The sequence below is a fragment of the Engraulis encrasicolus genome, chromosome 5, assembly GCF_034702125.1.
Source record: "Engraulis encrasicolus isolate BLACKSEA-1 chromosome 5, IST_EnEncr_1.0, whole genome shotgun sequence".
Taxonomy (NCBI): domain Eukaryota; kingdom Metazoa; phylum Chordata; class Actinopteri; order Clupeiformes; family Engraulidae; genus Engraulis; species Engraulis encrasicolus.
The window spans coordinates 24,289,692-24,312,191 of record NC_085861.1 but is presented as its reverse complement, the minus strand read 5'-3'; the positions used below and the strand labels follow the sequence as shown (position 1 = coordinate 24,312,191).

Genomic DNA, 22,500 nt, shown 5'->3' with positions numbered 1-22,500 from the left:
AGTGCGTGTGTGTGTGTGTGTGTGTGTGTGTGTGTGTGTGTGTGTGTGTGTGTGTGTGTGTGTGTGTGTGTGTGTGTTAGCAAGCGAAAGAGAGAGATAGAAAGAGAGAGAGAGAGAGAGAGAGAGTAGTAATATTAGTGTGTGCGTGCGTGTCATGTCTGTATCCATGCAACACAGGAAGAATACATTTGCACAATCTACATTAACAGGAAAATGTAATAAAAAAAACACTGCTCACCAAAAGCGAGCCCATTACATTGATGAAAAGGTCACTGCACAGACAACAGTGTCTCTGTCACACACACACACACACACACACACACACACACAGTCCAAACCCGTGCAGACATCCTACCCCCGTGAGAGACCACAGAGCAAAAGCAGAGAAACACACCTAACAAGCTTCCAGTCACACACACACACACACACACACACACACACACACACACACACACACACACACACACACACACACTACATGGCCAAGCCATTGTGCTACATGTATTCACAGCTGCAAATTGCCAACCAGAGGATCAAAAGCCGCATCGGCATCTCCAAAAAAGCCAAAAGAAAAGGTGGACAATATGGCTCCATTGTGAAGCCAAAGAAACCTTGTGCAAATACACGGTGGTAGAGACGCAGGTGTGGCCAAACCTAACTAACCCACCAGTGTAGTAAAAACAACCGGGACAAGTGGCACAGAGCCAACTGACTTAGCTCTTCTTGTATGAATGTTCTCTTCCAGTTTGACTGAGAGTAGGCGACTAAAGCTCAGCCCCATTATTATTAAAAGAATGGTTGAGACTGAACATATAGGTATGCGGCTTGGGGATTCAAGCAGATCCCCTGACAGCAGCACAGACGCACTTGTCATCACAGGATGGCGAGCATGAAATCTGCCGCCCCTATTGGGAATCGCGCGGGACACAACATCCGCGCGCGGAAGAGAGTAGGGGTTCTAAACAGACTGGAGATTATTGGGTGGCGTAAATACGCAAAAGAACAACGGAAAGCGCCAAAAATCCTTTTTCCTTCACTCGAGTTGGCTCAACGGATTGTTTGGTACAGCTGACTCTCACATTTTCAGGAGTTCCAACTATGCCGTCCCTGCCCTCCGGTTACGAGAGAGCTGCCAGTATATTCGACAAAAAAAGGAGCCGGCTACTTTAGACACTTGGCCGACTGCATTTTCTCAAAACCTGCATACGATGAGTGGGAAAACTCAGCTAGACCTACATTTTGCAATACCTCAGGTGACGAGGCTTAAGTTCTCACATGCTACTACACTGCAGGGATTTTCTTTTCATCACATATCGAGGGCGACACCCCCTGTAACCATCACAATACTTTCAGCTCATAGACTGTAGTCTCCTTCTAGGATGTGGAAAAACAAATAACCAATTCAAGATCGGAAGTCATTTTGCGTCTCCTTATCCTTACATGACCGCCCTCACAGTAGCCTATAATGTTTTAGTTTGTTTTCTTTTGCAAAGGGGGTTCATGACATTCTTCGACAGAATTGTCAACACATTTCATTCTACACCGCGTGCATGTGACAACATAGCGATGCTGGCTTGCTGTAACGAAAGCGCGTGCTTCAAGTGAAGAGGCCAAACACACTGGAACCTTTTGACAGCTGAACGTCCGCATTGTGCGCGCGGACAAGAACAATGTACACACACACCTTCCTCTCTGCAAGGCTACCAAGCCATCTATTTTGTCCCACAATACAGCCGGAGTCAAGGGTGCCCTCACATTCGCAACATGGTCCTCCCTGTGCCTCGGAAGAGAACATTGTAAATTCAGTGTCGACTTCTACCGCAAATGATGAGCATTGCGATAACTGGCATAATTTCTCCTTCAGACAAGCATCAGTCATCTTACCTGTGCGAACGTAGGACAACAGGAATACCATGCATAAAAGAGAGCAGTCCTTCCATGAAGTCGACAACGCCATCGTTGGTGTTAGTCCCTTTTTCTCTTCTTTTTTAATTCCTCTTCAAGTACAGAAGTAAATTTGGCATTAGCGCGTAGGGTAAAATCTATACTGAAGTTATGTTATGATATGCCTCCCGATGGTTTATGTCACACGTCTTACATAGCCTGCTACTGGTCATACAGACACACACACCCACTACAACACAGTAATGACAAGCAGTGTGCGTGGTTTGTCCGGTTTTCTTGGTTACTTTAAAATGTTAATACACTTAACGCTTTGGAGGCGGACCCAAGTGCGAAACGCCGTCCAATTGCAGGGATCATACGCGTCGGGGGCGTGTAAGGTAGCTTTACCAGACTGTGGGAGTGGCTTATAGCAGAGTACCCTTTAAAAATAAAGTCTATCTTGATCAGAAATATTGTGTTGAGCATCTTCCCTGTCCTCTTCCATCGGGACCACACGACATGCGCTTTAGGCAATGGGAAAATAATGTTCTAATCCCCCCCCCCAGAGTCCGAACTAGGCTACTATCTGAGAAACATAGCCTACCCAGGAAGTGTTTTCAAAATCCCCGCAATTCTAATCACGTTTTCTAAGCAAGTTTTAAAACCTTCATTTTGACAACGTAGGCCTGTCATAGTCTGACAATAGGCGAAACATCTTGCATCCATCTTAAAAGCGCACGAGTTCCAGGCAAAGCTGTGCACACTGTAGCAGTGGTAGTGGCTCATTTCATACAGCCTATCATATAGCCTATTCACGATAATTCCCAGAATAAAGATGAATGGACGATGTATGAAGGATGAAACTTTGCTGCAACAATCCAACAGTCCTTTTGGGCAGTCACGGCAGTCCAGCAGGTTCTTAGTTTGAATCTGGCGACACCGTCAGATGGTTTGTGTGAATTGACACAAAGCTCCGTTGCACCTGACGAGTGTCTTGCAGACTGTGCCAAATGCAATGATCCTGGCTGGCTTCTTAATTAGGGTTTTATCAAAGTCTTTTATCGTAACTCACCCGACTGTGAACTGCTCACTTGGGTGTTCAAATTAGAATAGGCCTATGTTTGCACTTCTCCACCTTCAAAAAGTCATTTAGAAACAAAATGTCTATCAGATTTGTATAAAGAAGAAGTAGAAATAGTCTTACTATTGCGAATGTAACTCATTTTTAAAAAGTAGCCTACTGTGATATTAGGCCTACATGTTGCAACTGTAACGTCACATTATTAGTGTTGTAATTACATTGCAACGGTGGGCCTACTTTTACTTCATACAAATATGACCTCATGAGTCATGATAGGTGGCACACCTTCGGGTAGGGTATATTATTTTTTAGCCTAGTTGTTTGCTTACAAAATGTGTGCTGCCTGTTAACAAATTTGGTGATGTTCATGAATATTATAAGAGATTGCTCGTATGTGATCGTTTAAATGATTTTTTTGTGCTTAGTGGTTTCTGTTCAGCTCACTACTTCAACCAACCAGTCATCTCATAATGATAGAGACTGAATTGGAATTTGGCTCAGCCAGACAGAAGGTGTGAAAACAATATGGATCACTGTACCTAATTAATTTGTCATAATAAATAAAATTGTCTATAAAATTGTCATTGTTATTGATAGGCTTGACAAAATGAGATTGTGCACGCTCTGTAGGCCTATGTTCATTTTCATTATAACCTAGTGTTTTATTGTTTATTTTTTGACAGCAGTATCTACCATCAATCTCTATGTGTTCGTTACATCCCTCATTATGACTCTCTTCATGCATTAATATAGGCCTAGGTGTCCCTTCATGTCTGCCATTTTAATTTAACAGTAATATATATCTTTGACCGGCAGAGGTGTCAAAAGTAAAAGTAAAAGTACTTTTGTGGTGTAATTACAACACTAGCACGTGGCATTACATAGCTGTTACACCATTTACTCCATTGTACCTAATGAGATAGATAGACTGTGTTGATACTGAAAAACACTGAAAGCATAACAAGGACCCACTACAAACTTGATCCAACCAGTGCAGAGTTAGCTGATCGTAAGACAAGTACATGGGTCTACTGGTTACTCAGATAAGTTACTTGTGTTGGAAGGAAACTGTGTATCTTCTTTTACTTTTACTTTTACTTTTACTTTTACTTTTACTTTTACTTTTACTTTTGACACCTCTGTTGACCAGTAAATGTTGTTTTATTAGTAGTCATGGAAGGAAAGATTTATTTTGGGCAGCATACATGTTGAATTGAATGACTAAAATTACATGGGCCTACAGGACCTTTAATGTTGTGTAGTTCATAGGTCAAATGTGTGGGTCTTTTTGGCATCTCTATGAGTCAGATCTTGAGATGGCTCTAATGTTTGCCATGATTTGAGTTGAGTGCTTGTGAGTGGTCAAGTTCCTCTATTTAGAAGTGAAGTGAAAGTCCAACTCCCATTGTCATTGTGACACAGCGCACAAGTGAACACTGCACGCAACAAAATTGCTTTTATGCCTTACCTGTGCAAGGGGTCAGCCCTCAACCCTTGGGAGCAGTGCAGCGGGACGGTACCATGCTCAGGGTATCTCAGTGATGTAGGAGGATGGGGTAGAGCACTGGTTGATTACTCCCCCAACAATCTGGCCGGTCGGGAGTCGAACTGGCAACCTTTTTGCTACAAGCTACACCCTAACCGCTTACCCATGACTGCCCTGCCCTGCCATTTAGAAATGTGAACAAATATTGAAAAGTGTGAATATCACAACAAATAGCCTCACACCTTTCAAACTCCATTACAGTTCAGGTCTTTGATGCAAACTAGGTTACAGCACCTCCTGTGGAGAGTTTTTAAAGAACATTGGCAGCCATCCAGATCGAGGAAGTGATACATGTTTTGAATTATTAAGCATTTAAAAGTTAAAAATGTTTTTGAGCTGCAGCCTCTGGCGTTCCTTGATTGTGGCTGCCTGCCCCCTTTTATAAGGGTGCATTGCCCCAACGGTAGGTCTTAGCCTACTGTAGCTCCCTGTGTTCTTGAGAGGCTTTTAAAGATATTTATTCAGTGGCTACTGTACGTTTACAGAAGTAGTAGTTCAGATACACCGCGCTCTTCCGTGTGGTGCGTCTCCAGTTGAATAACTTGGAAGGTGAAAAAGTGGATCGCACTCGGGTTCTTCTTTTCTACTGTACGTTTACATACATAAGACATTTAATTCAGAATGAACTCACTTTAAAAAGAACAACTCCCCTGGCTGCGACTCAATCCCCATCATTCACATCTAGTAGACACTCAAAGGAATCGGTTGGTTCGCAAGCATGCATCACCACACTGAATTACTTCTTACCCATGAAGGACTGAGTAGACATACAATGGCACAGTGCAGACTGGCATCATGCACAGGCGTGTGTATCTCACGCTAGTGCATTCGGGATTGTGGTGCGTCGCCTTTTCAAATGAAGTCATGCTCCTCAAACGCCACGGAAAAGCACTTTTGTCATGTTTTTCGCACAGTTTTTCTGCCGTGACCTAACCTGTCACGCAGGGCGTTGTGGAGCATGCGTTAGCTTGCAAAGGCAAATACATATGTGATAGACGGTTCAAATCTGCGTGTTACCTTGTTTACTTTTCATGATGCCATGTTGCACAGTGATAGGCCTATAGTGTGTATATCCAGCACTAATGGCTCAGACCAAGTCTCGAAGAGATTTGAAAGTCGATGATAATCAGGCTAGGTGAAGTACAGATGCTGGAGGAAGACTGGAGGTGCAAAGACACAACAAACAAAAACGTTGCTCCGGCCCTCACCCCTTATGAAGGCAAGGCCAGGCAAGTTTATACATTTCATATATACGCAGATGCAGTTCAATGTGCTTCACCAAACGTTAAGTAATAAAGAAAATGAGAAATAGAGAAGCATTCAATAAATATAAGAATCAAAGAGAATTGAAAGATTAAAATAAGACATCAAAATAAAAAGGTTGAACATTTAGGGTGGCTATGGGAAGGCATCTGAGAAAAGTTTCGTCTTGAGTCTGGATTTAAAACAATCAATAGCTGGGGGCATTTTTTTTTTTTACATCGTCTGGAAACTGGTTGCAAAGCTTTGTAGCGTAGCAGCTAAAGGCTTCCTCTCCACACTTTGTTTTGACTTTTGGAGTTGCCAGCAAGTCCTTCTCTATTGATCATTGGTGCATACAGCGGAAACCTACCAGTAGGTTAGAGTAGAATGGAGTAGAGTAGAGTAGAGTAGAGTAGAGTAGAGTAGAGTAGAGTATCATTTATTGATCCCACGTATCAAGTGGCATATACATATATAAATACAGAAGACATTACACACAGGTATTACACACATCATTACACATTATATACACTCACCGGTCGAAAGAAAAATGTCTTGATATCTACTGCAACACTCAGGTGGAATGGTTCGAATTTGGCGTCAACAGCATGAAAACATGGGTCAACCCTGCCTTACATCAACGTTTCAGACTGGAGATATATGGAGATATATGGCATAAGGATATTTTATTAGCACAATTTGGGCCAATTAGTACCAATTTATCTTTGTTGGAGTGCCACAGCCTACCTGAGTATTGTTGCAGACAGTTCAGGCAGTTCTGAAGAAAAAGGGGGTCCAACCCAGCAGTAGAGAGGTGTTCCTAATTAAGTGGAAGGTGAGTGTATATTAACCATATATAGCACACTTTTACATACATTCAGCACAAGGCAGGCATCTTACTCTCTCTCTCTCTCTCTCTCTCTCTCTCTCTCTCTCTCTCTCTCTCTCTCTCTCTCTCTCTCTCTCTCTCTCTCTCTCTCTCACACACACACACACACACACACACACACACACACACACACACACACACACACACACACACACACACACACACACACACACACACACAGTTATTATAGCGTGTGTGTGTGTGTGTGTGTGTGTGTGTGTGTGTGTGTGTGTGTGTGTGTGTGTGTGTGTGTGTGTGTGTGTGTGTGTGTGTGTGTGTGTGTGTGTGTGTGTGTGTGTGTGTGTGTTGCATATGTATACATGCGTACATGCACGTGCGCAAGACCCATTCTGAAGCGTCTCTACAGCAGATGGGCCCATTGACAGGCCTATTCACTCTGATGAAAACACTCAACTACATCATAACATTTCTTTTTTTTCCAACTTTTTTTTATTAAGCAAAATTATCTAACAATATTACACATGAACAGTTTTTTTCTTTTTTGATGAAAAAACAACAAAAAACAAAAACAAACATACAAAGACAAACAACAACAACAACAAAAACAACAAAAACAAAAACAGCAAAAAAGCCTACATATCAAATATCGAGAAATCAGGCCTGTTGATATACTCAAAGAATGGTCCCCAAAGACTCACAAATACTCCATCTCTACCCAGTGGTGTAGTCTACATTTTTATGGTGGGTATACTGTATATTAGAGCATTTTTTTGAAGCGGGTATACTGTATATATTTGTGCCATTCAAAATAATGGATCAATCAATTTTAAGTGGGTACACTGAAATTCCTGAAATTTTGAAGTGGGTATACTCCGTATACCCGTGTTTTACGTAGACTACACCACCGCCTCTACCCCTCATCGAGAGTCTGATTTTTTCTAGTTTGAGAAAATAGAGGATGTCCTTGATCCAACGGGTATGTGAGGGTGGTACAGAAGATTTCCAGTTCAAAACAATCAGTCGTCTCACCAGTAGGGTGGCAAAAGCAAGATCATCTTTCTTAGATTTTGCAAAGGAAGCCAAAGGATATGTCTCCCTAAGGAGAAGGGGGGATTCCAAATATCACAGTAAGTGAATTGGGTTCAATATTTTCACCCAGTACTTCTGACAGAGTTGGCAAAAATATTTGACCAGTAACTATATAATGAGGGGCAGCTCCAAAACATATGTACAAGGTCATGATAACATTTCTACAGTACGACAATGCAGAGAGTCTTACAGTATGTAACATTAATACTTGGTCATTACTATTTTGATGACAGCAGGGTTATAACAGAGGCTCTGCGCTAAGGGGACAAAGTACACAGATAAGATGGAGCTGTGGGCGTGTTGCAGATTGGGTCAAGATGTCATTGTCCACAGATTGTCCAGCTGGACCCCTGTCTATTGCTTGTTTATCTGTCTGTCTGTCTGTCTGTCTGTCTGTCTGTCTGTCTGTCTGTCTGTCTGTCTGTCTGTCTGTCTGTCTGTCTGTCTGTCTTACTCTCCCCCCTCTCTCACACACACACACACACACAGACACACAGGGAGAGAGAGAGAGAGAGAGAGAGAGAGAGAGAGAGAGAGAGAGAGAGAGAGAGAGAGAGAGAGAGAGAGAGAGAGAGAGAGAGAGAGAGAGAGAGAGAGAGAGAGAGTCTGTTTGGCCCATTCCTTTATCTACCTGATAATACCTGAAAAAGTTATACATATCACTCTGACATTTTGACAGCATGTTAGAATTGTCACTGCCTAGTGCAGATGGAAAATCCTACCGGGAAAAAGGGGCAAGCTTGAGGTGTTGGCTAAGGTTTATGGGCAACCATGGCCTACGGTTAGGGAGGTGGTTTTAAGTTCAGAGTGCCCTTGAGTAAGGCATCGCCCTAACCCCACATTACTCCAGGGACTGTAACTAATGCCCTGTGAATAACTATGTTGCTTTGGATAAATAAAAGTGTCACAGAAGTGTAATGTAATATAAAGATCTGTCAGCTTGCTTTTCTGAATTTGACCTTATTTATATGGTATGTATACAGTATATTTTGGACAGAACAATAACAACACTACTTGGACAGAAAAATAGGCTGTGTGAGAGCGTGTGACTGGAAATGAATGGGAGAGAGATGGGGGAAGGATCAGGAAACACATGTCCCAGAATATCTTCACATATGTGTCAACATGATATGCTGGTACAGTAAACCATAAACCTTTATCTAGGTATTGAAAGAGCTCAAAGTCCAGTGGTGCGGTTATATATTGTCAAAGTGCGGAAGGACCAACACATAACAGACGAACCAAGAATACAAGCGGCCAAACACAGAGCTCTTAGCCAAAACCACTTTCATATCATTAGTATATTTTACAAAAGAGGCAAAAAGCTGTGGAGGTAGGTGAAGTTTTCCCATCATTTTGATCTGTTGGTGTGTATCTGTCAGGTGCTTTTTTGTTTTTCATTTCTCAAAAGTGTGCCACCTGTTCAGACAGGTGTTCTGGCAGTACGATAGGATATAGCCTACTGATCAAACTACATATTTTTTGGATTAAATTAATCATATTCCGGTTCATAGCATGGCATGAAAACATTGCAAGTTCTGAAGTTCAGCAGTCACTGATAGGCACACATAACCGTGTCATTTTAGGGTTTTATTTTGGCCTTTGTCCACCGAAAGGCTGGCACATAATGTTTTCCTGGAGAGGATTTCATTACAGCCTGTTATCTTAGCGCATCATCGTGGATTTTGTGACCTAAAATAAACTACTTTCACCACCAATTTGAACTTTTGCAGCAGGGCTCATGTTGTTCAAAATTAGTGGTGGCTGTGACCAACATAACTGACCATCAAATGCACCTTTAATTGTGCTAAATGAAGTTCTTCTTTGACCTATGAAAAAATAAGGAAGATGCTAAGACTCTTTTGTAACGTGCACAGTTCCACCAGTCGAGCGATGTAATAGTCATTGAAAAGAGAAAATCATAGAAGGCCTACTACATTTCGACATAATACAAAGCCTTTAGTGATGCATTAGGACTTGGTCATTGCCATTTTCGTAACATGACATAACAGTGGCCATGTCATAACAGATTTTATAAAATACATAGGCCTACAGGCCAATTTTGGTGCCAATTTCTTTTGACCTCTTTCAGTTGAGGATGCAGATTGTGTGAAGTGATTTGAAAAGGTGGTTGTGCTTTAGAACTGAAATTGGAGATTAGAGCAAGGTGCCTGTAGTTCAATGCAATTGGTTCAGGGAATTGGTAAATAAGGATAGACCGATATATATATATATATATCGGTATCGGTATCGGGCCGATATTTGCATTTTTTAAAGTGTATCGTATCGGCCGATACACGTGTGGTTTTGGCCGATACTCAATATTTATTATTTTATGTCATTCGGGTTTTTTTAAAAGCACCAAGACACTTTACTTTTTTATTACTTGATTGTTAGACATTGCTTGATTGTTAGAGTGGGTGTTTAAATGTTACAAGTTCTACCTCAATTTGATAATGTTAAAGGAATGTTAATTTTTAACTTGAGACCTGAAATATTTGTCATTTTTTAACCTTTTTTTTAACCCATATCGGCCCCAAATATCGGGTATCGGAAATCGGGTATCGGCCAAGGGTGATGGAAAAAAAAATCGGTATCGCATAGGCGATTAAAAAACCTGTATCGGTCGACCCCTATTGGTAAATGGGCATGTTTTCAGAATTGTGTCTCAAGAAAGGAAGTTGAAGAAATTGTGCGTAAACAATTGGGAAAAACTATAACTAAATAATAGGCCTACATGCCAATTCCCTCTGACCTCTTTCAGTTGAGGATGTCCAGCAGCAACAGGAGTGCTCCAGTTCCGCTTGGCAACGGCGTTGTGGTGGTGACACACGTGTACCGAGAGCCAGACGCCCAGGGGAGAGGTAACGGTAACACTTTATAATAATGGATGCAAAAAAGCATTATAAAGACTTAATAATGAATTAACTATTGATGAACAAAACATTAACAAATGTTTGTAAATGACTAGGAAATGTTAACAAATGTTTGTAAATGACTAGGAAATGTTATGTTAATATCTTATATTCATCAAACATTTACAAATTGCTTGTAAATGAATAAAATACTCTGTTATAAAATATGTAAAATATTGTATATATTATTTGTTGATATTTTATAAAGCATTAATAAAACTTAGTTAATGATAAAAACATTTGTTAATGTTTTGTTCATCATTAGTACATTATTTACTAAGTCTTTACTAAGCAGACATTATTATAAAGTGTTACCGAGGTAACATAGCCATGAGCATTGAAAAAATTGTACTGTACTTTTATTTAGAAATGTGTGCACTTGCAACCTATTTGTTGTACTTGCAGGGCAGAAAATATATTCTGCGACTTAAAATTTTATGACATAGGCCTACGTGTGTGACTTTCTGTTACAAGTACATGAATCATTTCTTCGGGTCTTTGAGTCTTATGCACCACATACATGTATACCTTCATACCAGAGCAGCAGCTGTATGAGGAGCCTTCTCCAGCACCGGGCCCACACTCTTGGCAGCAAAATGGGCTGCTCAGAACGGCACCGTCACAGAATGGCAGGTTTACAAGCAAACTGAGTCTGATAGAGACTTTCGTCAAGAGGGAGCAGACTACACTGGGGGTGAGTGTCACACGATCTGTAGGTGAAACATTTGGTACCATTTTGTACTTCACATGTTAGCTAGACACTAATAATTAGTCAATGGACTGTGTAATATTTTGCCAAAGGAAGTATTGCAACTATGCTGCTGCTCATTTAAACTGTGCTGCCTATTGACAAATTCGATTTTGAATGTTTACTAGTATGGCCAATGTACTGTAGAGTAAGTTTTGCAGCTACAAATGTCTATCTCTGGAAATTCAAAATGGCGGACATGGAGAAGATCCACTTTTTCATGTATGAAAAGTGCCGTTTTCCCCCATCATAATAAATACTTAGAATTTTAGGGGTGGTAAGCATTTGTGAAAACGATAACATTTGTGAATGGGCAGCATGAATTCTGGAAAGAAACTACTAAAATTATCACACAGTGCACCTTTAAGCGTCACTGAAGGCACTGAAGGGAGAGCACACTAGATGTATTGCCTGACTTCGCCTATTGTCTGCCCTTGGCTAAATCATGACCTAGTGACCCAGTCAATGATTTTCAATATGGTAACCAAGATAAATCATACCATGTGTCACCGATGCAACAAAGCAATATGAAGTCTGGTCTCCTAAATGGATGTGACCTTCCATTGGACTCCTTCATTCTCCTTGGGTGCGTTCCAATATGCAAACTTGTGTCCTCCACTTGTGCTTGTGGCCTCGTACCAGGAAGTAATATGTCATGATGACATCACTGACAACAGCATTATATTTCATTATCTTACAAAACTTTATTGTTTTCTCCACGGAGGAGGGGCCAGGAGGCGGGGCGAGGCCACAAGCACAAGTGGAGGACGCAAGGTCGCCTATTGGATTGCACCCCAGCCTCCAGCCTCCTAAAGGGGCATGGCTGCCATACGACTGCAGCTTAGAGCCAAAGTCCTTATGAACCGTCTCTACCCTATCAATCATCTCTGACCCACTGACCTAGCCTCCGAAACCTGGGTTTAACCGACATCCATGAAGTGGCTTTACTCGTTAAGGCTACAATCAATCAGCTCACCTTTTCCTTTCACTTAGCTACCAGCGAGACCAATGACAGACAGTGTTATTGACATAGCTGCTTTATGCAGATGAGCCTAGCGGCTGGCCCATTCAGATTCACTCTTTGCTGAAAAGACTGAGCCACATATTGCTATTCTGAACCATTCCTATGCTAGGAGTTTATTTGTCAGGGACAATTCACAATGTCATAATTTCATGACAATATGTGTATGTGGTACATAAGAGGGTTTCAGATTTTAATCTGGTCAGGCTACTTAGAGAAAGATATGACATAAAATCTCACAGAAAACCTCTAAAAATTGTACAATCAGATGGCCCTTCCGTCGCCTAGCGGTAAAGCGTTAGGTTGCTGCGCCAGCAAAAAACAGCCCTAAAAAACTATTTTTTTAAAAAAGACTTGAAAAAGTAAGACTTGGTCATCACCATTTTGCGGACTATAAGGTTATAACAGAGGAAGGGGTTTTAAACGTCTCCTATCAAGCAGTTAGAAAAGTGTTCACCAACCTGGCAGGTTAGGAATCAAACCAGCAACCATTGGGCTGCAAGTCTGACATCCTATTCACATACCCATGACTGTCTGTATCATATAGGAAGCTTGAGTGTCTTGACTTGCAAAATATTAAGCAGCGTCACAGGATATACAGTATGGGCAGACCCAGGCTACCAGTGACCTGCTTTCCTAAGTTAAAGGTACACTGTGTAAGATTTTTAGTTGTTTATTTATAGAATTCATGCTACCCATTCACTAATTTTACCTTTTTCATGAATACTTACCACCACCATCAAATTCTAAGTATTCATTATGACTGGAAAAATTGCACTTTTCATACGTGAAAAGGTGGATCTTCTCCATGGTCCGCCATTTTGAATTTCCAGAAATAGCCATTTTTAGCTGCAAAAATGACTGTACTTAGGCCATACTAGACAATATTAGTTTATTGCTAAACTTTCATGAAAAGATCAAATTTGCCAATAGGCAACCCCGTTTCACTGAGCAGCAAAGCTGCAGTACCTTTTTTTGGCCATTTCCTGCACAGTGTACCTTTAAGCTTTGCTTATTGCACATAACTATAGGCTCTTTCTCTGGTTCCTTCTGTTTTTTCCCCTCTTCACTTTCCATAGACTGTTCAGGCACTGATTGGCCTAATCACCATCATGTTTGGTATCGTTACCATCATTAAACCCACTGCGACATCAGCAAAGTCTGGGGTCATGTTCTGGGGTTCTGTCTGGGTAAGATTAAAGCCCATTATTATTATTTGCTTTTTCAAGTGTTCATAGTTCATGACAGATGTCTGTGTGTCAAATGCTCTGCTCATTCAATGGTGTGTTTGCGTGTGTGTGTGTGTGTGTGTGTGTGTGTGTGTGTGTGTGTGTGTGTGTGTGTGTGTGTGTGTGTGTGTGTGTGTGTGTGTGTGTGTGTGTCTGTCTGTCTGTCTGTCTGTCTGTCTGTCTGTCTGTCTGTCTGTCTGTCTGTTGCCAACAGTATGTCATCGCAGGAGCGTACACAGTTGCCGGCATTAGGTGCCCCTCGAGTATGGATAATCGCACCTTGACTGTGGTGAGGATTGTTCATCTTCTTATTGCCATGTGTTACCCCCCAACACATGCACGGCCCTCATGGGGAGAGTGATAACACCAATCTGACGCTAAAATGAAGACTTTTAAAAGACAACTGACATGGGGTGGTTTTATTACAATTAAGACAGGGCATTAAACAAACTTGAAGTAAAACAAAGTCACACAAAGACAGGCTGGAGGGGAATTAAGTCCCAAACAGAAAGTATCTGAAGAGCATCCAGGTCTGACACATCAGAATCGAAACTCTCAAAAGTTCTTGTTCATTTGTCACACCATTGTGTCAATAGTGCAGGTTAAAGTCTGTTTCTCATCTCATAGTTAGGGCCTAAATGTTTTGGGGGGAGACAGTTTCATATATACAGTGACGAAGCATTTTGAACATCACTAAAGCAATTGATAATGTACAAAAAACTGAGAATTGTATACAATTAATTTAATTGCATGGATAGACAAAAGCATTTGCAATTTGCTGAAAGCAGGAGAAACTGACCTGCACAAGTTACACAATGATGTGACAATTGAACAAGAACTTTTGAGAATTCCGATTCTGATGTGAAAAATGTGCCAAACCAATTGAGAAAAACTGTAAGCACTACCTAATTTCCATTAGATTTTGTCTATAAATATGATCAGAATTGTCACATTGATTTTCTTTACTGAAAGGAAATAACAGAGGGCCTCAGAAAATATTCCTGCCAAATGTTACAGTTATATAACAAATATGGCGATGGAGTATTTCTGTCAAATGGCACACTTTTATGCCAAAGTGAACAGGGTTTTTTTACACTAATCATTTAGTAGCAATGACGACTATTTTGAAAAATGTCTTGCTCTACTAGTAACTTGGAGACTTTGTGTATGTTGAAGCAGCACATACAGTAGGCCTACATGGTATTGAGCACAACATTAAGAATGGGATTTGAAAACTGTTTAAAGGTTGACTGAGAGAGATTTTAAAAGTTGATCAAATGTGTAGAACGGTTATCTACATGACCAATTGTCAAGCTTCTGCTCTCTTTTTCTTTCTACAGAGACATTTGGGGGTTGTGAACACACTAAGCGCCCTGTGCGCATGTATAGCCTTTATCCTGTTCTGTGTGGACTTGGGCTCCTATGAATACGGGTACATCGACGACATGGTACTTACACGTTGTATCAAAATCAAAAACTATTTGTGAAATGTTTTTGAAATCTTTTGCTCAATTTCACTTCGTTGGCTACTCCTATCATGATGTCTAGTGAAGCCAACACATTCCTTCTCATGTCATGCATCTCAATGCAATGTGTTGATGAGTGCAGTGTGCTGCTATATGTACTATATGTGCATCCTCTGCTGGAAATGTTTTGTCGCTACAACTCTTCTCACTACATGGGTGAGGTCACACCCTGACAGAGGACATATTAAATGATGATGATGATGATTTATTTCAAGTGCAATATCACCATTGATCATGGTCCCAAAACACCTAAAAAAGGCAAAAAAAGTATAACGCCTTAAGGTGTAAAGAACAGTGAGTATATCAGAGAGAGAGGAGATACTTGTAGCATAAACCTTTCCTGAATCTGTCAACATTGCTGTTCAAAGGCTGTAAAACAAACAAATGTGAAATGAATGTAAAAAAAAGATGTAACAATTTTTTTTAGAAATTAATAGATTTGTCCCTAATTGTTATTTTGTCTATTTCCATTATAGGTCCTATTCAAAGGCATTTTTGGTGTTATGTTAGTCCTCGCACTTGTGGAGTTCATGATCTCAGTGGCTCTTGCATTTTTTGCCCACATTGCCCCCTCTACCTCTACCCCTGAGGTGAGATATGTAAAAGAAACACTTGTCGGTTACACTTTATTTTACTGTTTCCTTTAACTAAGAAAACACAGTATGTGTTTGACGTTATATAGCCTACAGTACTTTTCACTGTAGACTACTGTATTGTGTGAGGAATATTACATGTTGCAACATAATGTGTATATTACACCTAAAAGGAATTGTTAAACATTGTTACCCACTCATCTGTCTATGCATCTCTTGTTGTGTACTGTAGTGTACTGCACTTATGTCTGTCAATGCAGTTAGTATAACGCTAATGTTGCACACAGGTGTTGAACAACATTTCAAGTCAAGAGGCGAAGCCCTTCCCCCCCTCATACACAATGGCCACCACAGTGAACACCTCTGAGGTAAGGCCTCCATGTGTACGAAACTTGTATATGAAACTAAATGAATATCTAATAGTTGATAGCCATTATGTAATAGTAACAGTTATCTGTATCTATATTTAGGGAGTAGGGGGAAAGTAGGGGGGGTGGGTGGGTTGTCAGTTGTCAGGGGGCATTGGGGGGAGAATTGGGTTCTCATTACATTGTATCTATTGGGTGGGGGGCCTTTCATGATTTGACTTTGTTCATGGACCTGACCCCAAAGCTGTTAGTGGCCCTGTCTAGCTCAGTGCTCAGTAGCCTATGGTACAAATGCTTATAAAGTCCTCTGAGACCAAATTGACTCTAGAAAATGTGAAATGCACTCTCTAGGTGTTGAATTAGCACTGCTTTCTTATTGTGTATATACTGTGCATGTATTTACATACTACTCTCCTTGGCTGTTTTCCTCATACAGACCAGATTTTCCCCATCTTCCGTGGCTCCCCCCTCAACTGTTAGCAGCGTTGACAAGTCTGAAGATCTCCCCTTTCCAATTTGAAGATTGAGCGTGCAACACCTTTAGGTGCTCATGAAATGTGTAGGCATATGATTGCTTGTTTACAAATTATTTCAATTAATATTTGCCACTGCTATATCAACTCTTTAAATTGGCTTTCAATATTACATGAATGGAGGGGTTTAATTTCCCTTTAATCTAATGCTATCTTAACTACCAACTATATAAGCCTATGTTAATCAAGAATGTACAGTTGAAAAAAAACAAACACCTGCTACACAGTAAAATAACAATGTTCATTGAACACATACTCTGGGAGCAAATACACTTGTAGAAGGTGTTGATTTGACTCTCCAGGTGCTGAATTACACAACATAACACGTTACATAACACAACATGTTTACTGTGCATTAAATGATATTGATGAAAGGATGAAACTTAAAAGAGCAAAAAGTGTGTGGTCACTTCCTGTTTCTGAATAAGGAATGGGGTATATACTGTATTGCCCTTTGGAGCTACTGTATAGATGGGTTTTCTTTTTTGTTTATAAACACGGTGTGAGGAGGGACAAGACACTGACAGCCAACCATGTGAGCTAAGAGTAAGCCAGGGTCGCCCAGCCAGGGGAGAAGAAAAAAGTAGAACCCATGTATAAGCGGCTTCCCACCTTGTGTATGTATGCAGTGGGTTCCCACCATTTGTGTGTGTGTGTGTGTGTGTGTGTGTGTGTGTGTGTGTGTGTGTGTGTGTGTGTGTGTGTGTGTGTGTGTGTGTGTGTGTGTGTGTGTGTGTGTGTGTGTGTGTGTGTGTGTGTGTGTATGTGTGTGTGTGTGTGTGTGACATACAGTAATGATGAAATGACCAATACGGTATCTGCTGCATTCTCTTCTCTTCTCTACATCCAACTACTCTGCATTTCAGTGTATTCTCACACTGTCTTCATTTTGTTTTTATTAAAACATGACGCTTGCCATGCCTAATGTTATGTCACAACTAAATGTAACCATCTGAATAATGTAAGATGAGATTTAATTGCAGATTAACACAAGTATTGATGGGTGAAAGAAGCAATCTAATTGAATTGAATTCATTATTTTTTTGTTACAATAAATTATATGAACCCATTGTGTCCTGGAGACACACATACGCTGCATTCAGGTTCTTGAGATTTGAGCTGTTTTATGAAAAATGTGGGTAAGTTAGAGCTGAATGAACACATTCTAGCGAAACGAGGGTCCTAGCTTTTAAATGCAACTCATATCATGTTTGTATGTGTTTCGGAGGCTGAGATATTTAGGATTTAATAGGCAGAGGGCACCCTTTCCCAAAAAGAGATTAGGACAAAATGGGTTAAATGTGGCTGATCCTTTTACCAAAAGCAACGTATGAACAACATATTGCCATCCCTGGAGTCACTGATGAGGGTGCATGTGCTCAACTTCGCCCATTCATCTGAATAGTACAAGCTATTTGAGCCCGGAACCTTCCTGTGGCCATTAGGCTACAGTGTGTCACAGAGTTGGTGGAATCAACTCGCAACACCAAATAAAACGAGTTATGTGTTGAATGTCTTATTTTTCATTATCCTGCCCCAAGGGTGGGTAGAATTCATTGCCTAAGCTATTACCAAAGCTACTGGTGTGCTTTTGTTGGCCAGCCCATTGTATTGGGGCCCAAGCAAGCAGAGAAGCTGCAAGGTCCTTATAGCTTGTTCTGAGCTTTTTGCATTTTCATCTTCGCCTGGTTGGAAAAAATAGATTTGACAATTCTAAAAGTAGGCAAAAGTTAAAAAAAAAAAAAAAGACTGAGGAAACAAATGGCATGGAAATGCAGGATGGCTTCCTTTTAAATGTCTTTGTACTTATTTTCTGAGTTGAATGTTTTATTCTACATGCACACCAGCTGCCCAAATGTGTGTACCCTCTCACTAACAGCAATATGAGCAATGTCATTTTGCAGACTGATTTGCATTACTGCTAAACACACACACACGCACGCACGCACGCACGCACGCGCACACACGCACGCACGCACGCACGCACGCACACACACACACACACACACACACACACACACACACACACACACGCACCCCTGCTGGTTGATGTCCCACCATAGCTTGCAACATCTTGATGCAACTTCTATTGTATTTACTGCAGGGATGGGGAACCTTTCTCATTCAAGGGGCCAATTCAAATTCATCCGAGGGCCGTAAAAGTCATCCAAGGGCCGTATTATGAACACAAACCAGGATTTCCCCCTGCACTTTAGGTCTATATTGAAGGCAGCTACCTTTAAAACAGTCTCCACCTTCTTTAGGACCCCTGAATATAAATTAATCGTATTGCAAATGTAATTTCTAATATTCCTTTACAAAATATGTCATATTTCATGTGAAGCTGCATAACATTAAAATCATATTGGGGGCCGGATAAAACGACCTCAAGGGCCACAAACGGCCCTCGAAACAGAGGCTCCCAGTAGATTTACAGCCTTCTTGTATAGCACACATACCTCAGTGGCCTGGAATTGTCGACTACAGGGCAGTTTGTAGGCATTTAGGGGCCCTAGGCAAAGAGAGACTTGGTGGTCACCTCCAAAGCTATTGGGGATGGGACACCTCCCCATAAAGTCACCTCGATGGATATTTCAAGAGCGCTATCATTGCTCTTTTCCGTCATTGAATTCGGGGAGGTGCTGCCACACACAGAGTTGTCATTGCAGTTGACATTTTTTTTTTTTTTTGCTGTTCGAGCACTTTGAGTTGCAATGTTTGTATGAAATGTGCTTTATAAATAAAATTATTATTATTATTATTATTATTTTAATAAGAGCACATCACCAGTCATTAGCACCCGCCCCCCTTCAGTTGAGGGCCCCAGGCAATTGCCTAGGTTGATTACCTAGTATGTACAGGCCAGGTCAGCTACTTGAATATTGAACACTCTCCAAAATAGTAATTGCTTCATTGGAGGCATTCAACTGTCTTGTATGGTGAGTATGTGTGGGTGAGTGTAGATATAGCCTAAAACAAATGGTACAATATGGAATACATTTGGGATTAAAAAATGTGCACATTTCTTTTAACTGACAAGAATTTGAATGGCTTTCAGTACGATGACAAAATCACTAGTGTGGTAGCTTATTGACAGACACAGTAATTTACTTTTAAACCATAAATTAATCATTTGGAATGAGCTGGCTGATATGAGTTGGAAAATTATGGAGATTTTGAAAACGATTACTGCGAAATATTAAAAGTCTAGTCATAAGTGACTGCAGAGATATTGGAATGTTTATAAAATATTTATGCATGTGATTGCACACGGGTTGCAACAATGTTTCACAAGAAAATGTCAGGTTAAACTTTATTTCCTCCCAGTTACATTAATTGGGGACAGTTTAGGAAAGTATGTAAAGGCATGTAACACTGTCAACTTGCACTGTAATTTGTGGTTTGGGTTAGGGTTGGTAGTTATGTATAATATAAGATCACGATCACATAACATCACGTTATATATAGGCCTATATGTACAGCACATGCTGTCACACAAAAAAAGAAACAGTAGAATGTCATCATAGTCCTTTTTCTTTACATCCCTTTGGCGTATCACACAAAATGGCTCCCCTCACTCCCTGTGGATACCTCTCTGCATTACCAGAAAATCTACTCTGCCTCATGGACTGTATGTCTTGTGAAAATTGGGAGCAGGGAAAGGGGAGGGAAATGGTGTCTTGCATTGATCAGCTTAATAACACGCCGCCCGTTCTGCTCCGTGGCGCGTGAGGGCGTTAATGGAGTGTCATTGTTAAACCACCGCAGCACGGCACAATGTTATTAACAGCGGCCAGCGGTCAACCGCCAACTGATAATAAAATCATAATAAATCGACCATAAATGCCAAAGACAGTTGTAATGAAAGGGGTAGTTATGATAACTGCAACTTTAATGAACTGTGCCCGCTTTAAACTCGCACTGGAATAAGAACTAAAAGAGCAAAAGTCGTAAAACTGTTTGTTTCAACACACTGTCTGGAAAGTTCCAATGAATGGAAAAAATTGGATAAGGAGATGTGTAACTAATCACTCTAGCCTACAAAGGTCATCTGAGGAATGAGGTGATTGCTCGGTAACGTCATCCCCATGGTGCACCAAGGCTTTGATTAAATGTGTGTGTGTGTGTGTGTGTGTGTGTGTGTGTGTGTGTGTGTGTGTGTGTGTGTGTGTGTGTCCTGATGTGGCATCCCGCCTTTGGGCATTTTCACTCTGTCTGAGATATGTGTTGCCCAAACTCAAATCAATAATGACATAAAAATGTGGCTGATACCATTTTATTGAAGCCCCCCAACAACCCATTTAGAAAAAAAAGCAGTAATAGTACATCGCTTGTAATACACGTCTTAAATGCAAAGTGTCGAAGTGCGATTAAAATCACTGGTGCAGCTTTTCATCATCGTTTTTGAGCAGCAACAGATGAGAGAACGGCCAAGTAACAGCATTCACCGCCATTGAAAAAGAAAATTACACCACACTTAAGAATTCCATTTCAACGGAGTGGTTTCCAAAATAGACACACCATTTCATCATAGAACAACTAAGGAGATAGTCCGAAAAACTGAAGGAGAGCCTTCTGCTGAGGTTCACCTCTGCGGAGAACACTAGGAAGAACAGACTGAAAATATATATTTATTTTTCCTCTATATATGTGACACACGAGGAAGCTCCCTCCCGTCTGCGATAAGAAGTGTGAATCTCAATTTTCTGAGCTGCGAAATCAATATAGAGAAAATTGCACACCTTCTGCTGAAGAGCACTCCTGCCTATTGAATTTAGACAGGTTCTGTGATAAAAACAGGGAGGCGGGAGATGGAGGGGAAAAAAAAACCAACAACAAAAAAAAACCTTCTCACTTGCTCTCACACATCCTTATGAATGCTCTGGTTTGAAGTGGGCCCTCATTCTGTCCGTCCGTCCGTCCGCCATAAACGCCCAAGCCCGATATCCCATTGGAACCCAAACCATCAATCGTTTTTCACCTCTCCGTCACCGCATCCCCCCCATCATTTCAGCTTGCCCCCTTGCGCACCGCTAGTGTGTTTTACACCAGAGGCTGGTTGTCTCCAGTCGTGGAGGGAAGAGACTCGTTGCTCCCTTTGTAGATTGGCTTTGTCTGGGAGTGGTCATCACTGGAATGGAAGGGGGGGGAAACAAGACAAAAAACACAGGAGGGCATGTGAGGATATGGGGTTAGCTCCAGAGGAACTGGTCAAGTCAGTTTGCTGCAGAGTTGTATAAAGGAGAAGTAGAGGTACTATTACAGATGTATTTACTACAACAATACTACAATATTACAAAGTTGCAGCTATATAACGTCATTCAACTAGTGTTGTAATTACATTTACAAGATTACCTCTACTTCTACTTTATACAATTCTGGGGTGCATTTCTCGAAAGTGTAGTTGCTAACTACGGTAGCTACTTTGTTGATTACAATGCAATTTCCCATTGGCAACTACCCAAGTTGCTTACTGCTAACAACTACGCTTTCAAGAAATGCACCCCAGATTTATTTGCTTTTTGCCAATCTATTTCAGAATACAGGAGTTAACCTTGAGAGCTTTCAAGTGGAGGCGAATGGATAGACTGCAAGCGAATGGACATAAAGAGGAAGGGTAGTGTGAGGCAGAGCTATGATCAGCTATTCTCCTCCACATCGTTTCTCTTTCAAGGAGGACACTTGTCTACATCCGGCAAAGATGGGATCATGACTAGATAATACATGCATTTGGACAGTGAACACCATCGCAATAAAAGGAGACATCATGTTATCAAAGCCAGCTGTCCAAGTCCAAGATCTAATATGCGCTTAAAAATAACTGGTTGAATCAAGACCTAACAACACCAGTTTCAGCTCAACTGACATTATGGGA

General features: G+C 41.0%; 3 protein-coding genes across 3 annotated transcripts in view; 1 reads left to right on the top strand and 2 right to left on the bottom strand.

Moving 5' to 3' along the window:
- Positions 1-2,135, bottom strand: part of cadm4 (cell adhesion molecule 4) — a 304,741-nt gene extending 302,606 nt beyond the window's left edge. The window contains exon 1 of the mRNA XM_063199001.1: positions 1,885-2,135. Within this exon, the coding sequence (XP_063055071.1) occupies positions 1,885-1,957 (73 nt within the window). The 5' untranslated portion in view covers positions 1,958-2,135. The remainder of the gene's footprint in view (positions 1-1,884) is intronic.
- A 6,717-nt stretch (positions 2,136-8,852) lies between these two features.
- LOC134448427 (membrane-spanning 4-domains subfamily A member 8-like) lies at positions 8,853-17,295 on the top strand. The gene is made up of 9 exons (XM_063198103.1): positions 8,853-9,025; positions 10,457-10,556; positions 11,147-11,301; positions 13,456-13,566; positions 13,820-13,894; positions 14,946-15,053; positions 15,608-15,721; positions 16,012-16,092; positions 16,529-17,295. The coding sequence occupies exons 2-9, from the start codon at positions 10,463-10,465 to the stop codon at positions 16,610-16,612; spliced, it is 822 nt and encodes a 273-aa protein (XP_063054173.1). The 5' UTR covers positions 8,853-9,025; positions 10,457-10,462; the 3' UTR covers positions 16,613-17,295.
- A 3,590-nt stretch (positions 17,296-20,885) lies between these two features.
- si:ch211-79k12.1 (uncharacterized protein LOC568891 homolog) overlaps positions 20,886-22,500 on the bottom strand; it is a 12,610-nt gene continuing 10,995 nt past the window's right edge. Inside the window, exon 7 of the mRNA XM_063198994.1 lies at positions 20,886-21,756. Coding sequence (XP_063055064.1) covers positions 21,669-21,756 — 88 coding nt within the window. The 3' untranslated portion in view covers positions 20,886-21,668. The remainder of the gene's footprint in view (positions 21,757-22,500) is intronic.

Bases quoted from the DNA above. Each gene is read 5' to 3' on its own strand.
- LOC134448427 (XM_063198103.1), top strand. From the start codon at position 10,463: ATGTCCAGCAGCAACAGGAGTGCTCCAGTTCCGCTTGGCAACGGCGTT. The intron at 13,895-14,945 runs GTGAGGATTGTT...TTCTTTCTACAG, and splicing joins ATAATCGCACCTTGACTGTG to AGACATTTGGGGGTTGTGAA. The intron at 15,054-15,607 runs GTACTTACACGT...TTTCCATTATAG, and splicing joins ACGGGTACATCGACGACATG to GTCCTATTCAAAGGCATTTT.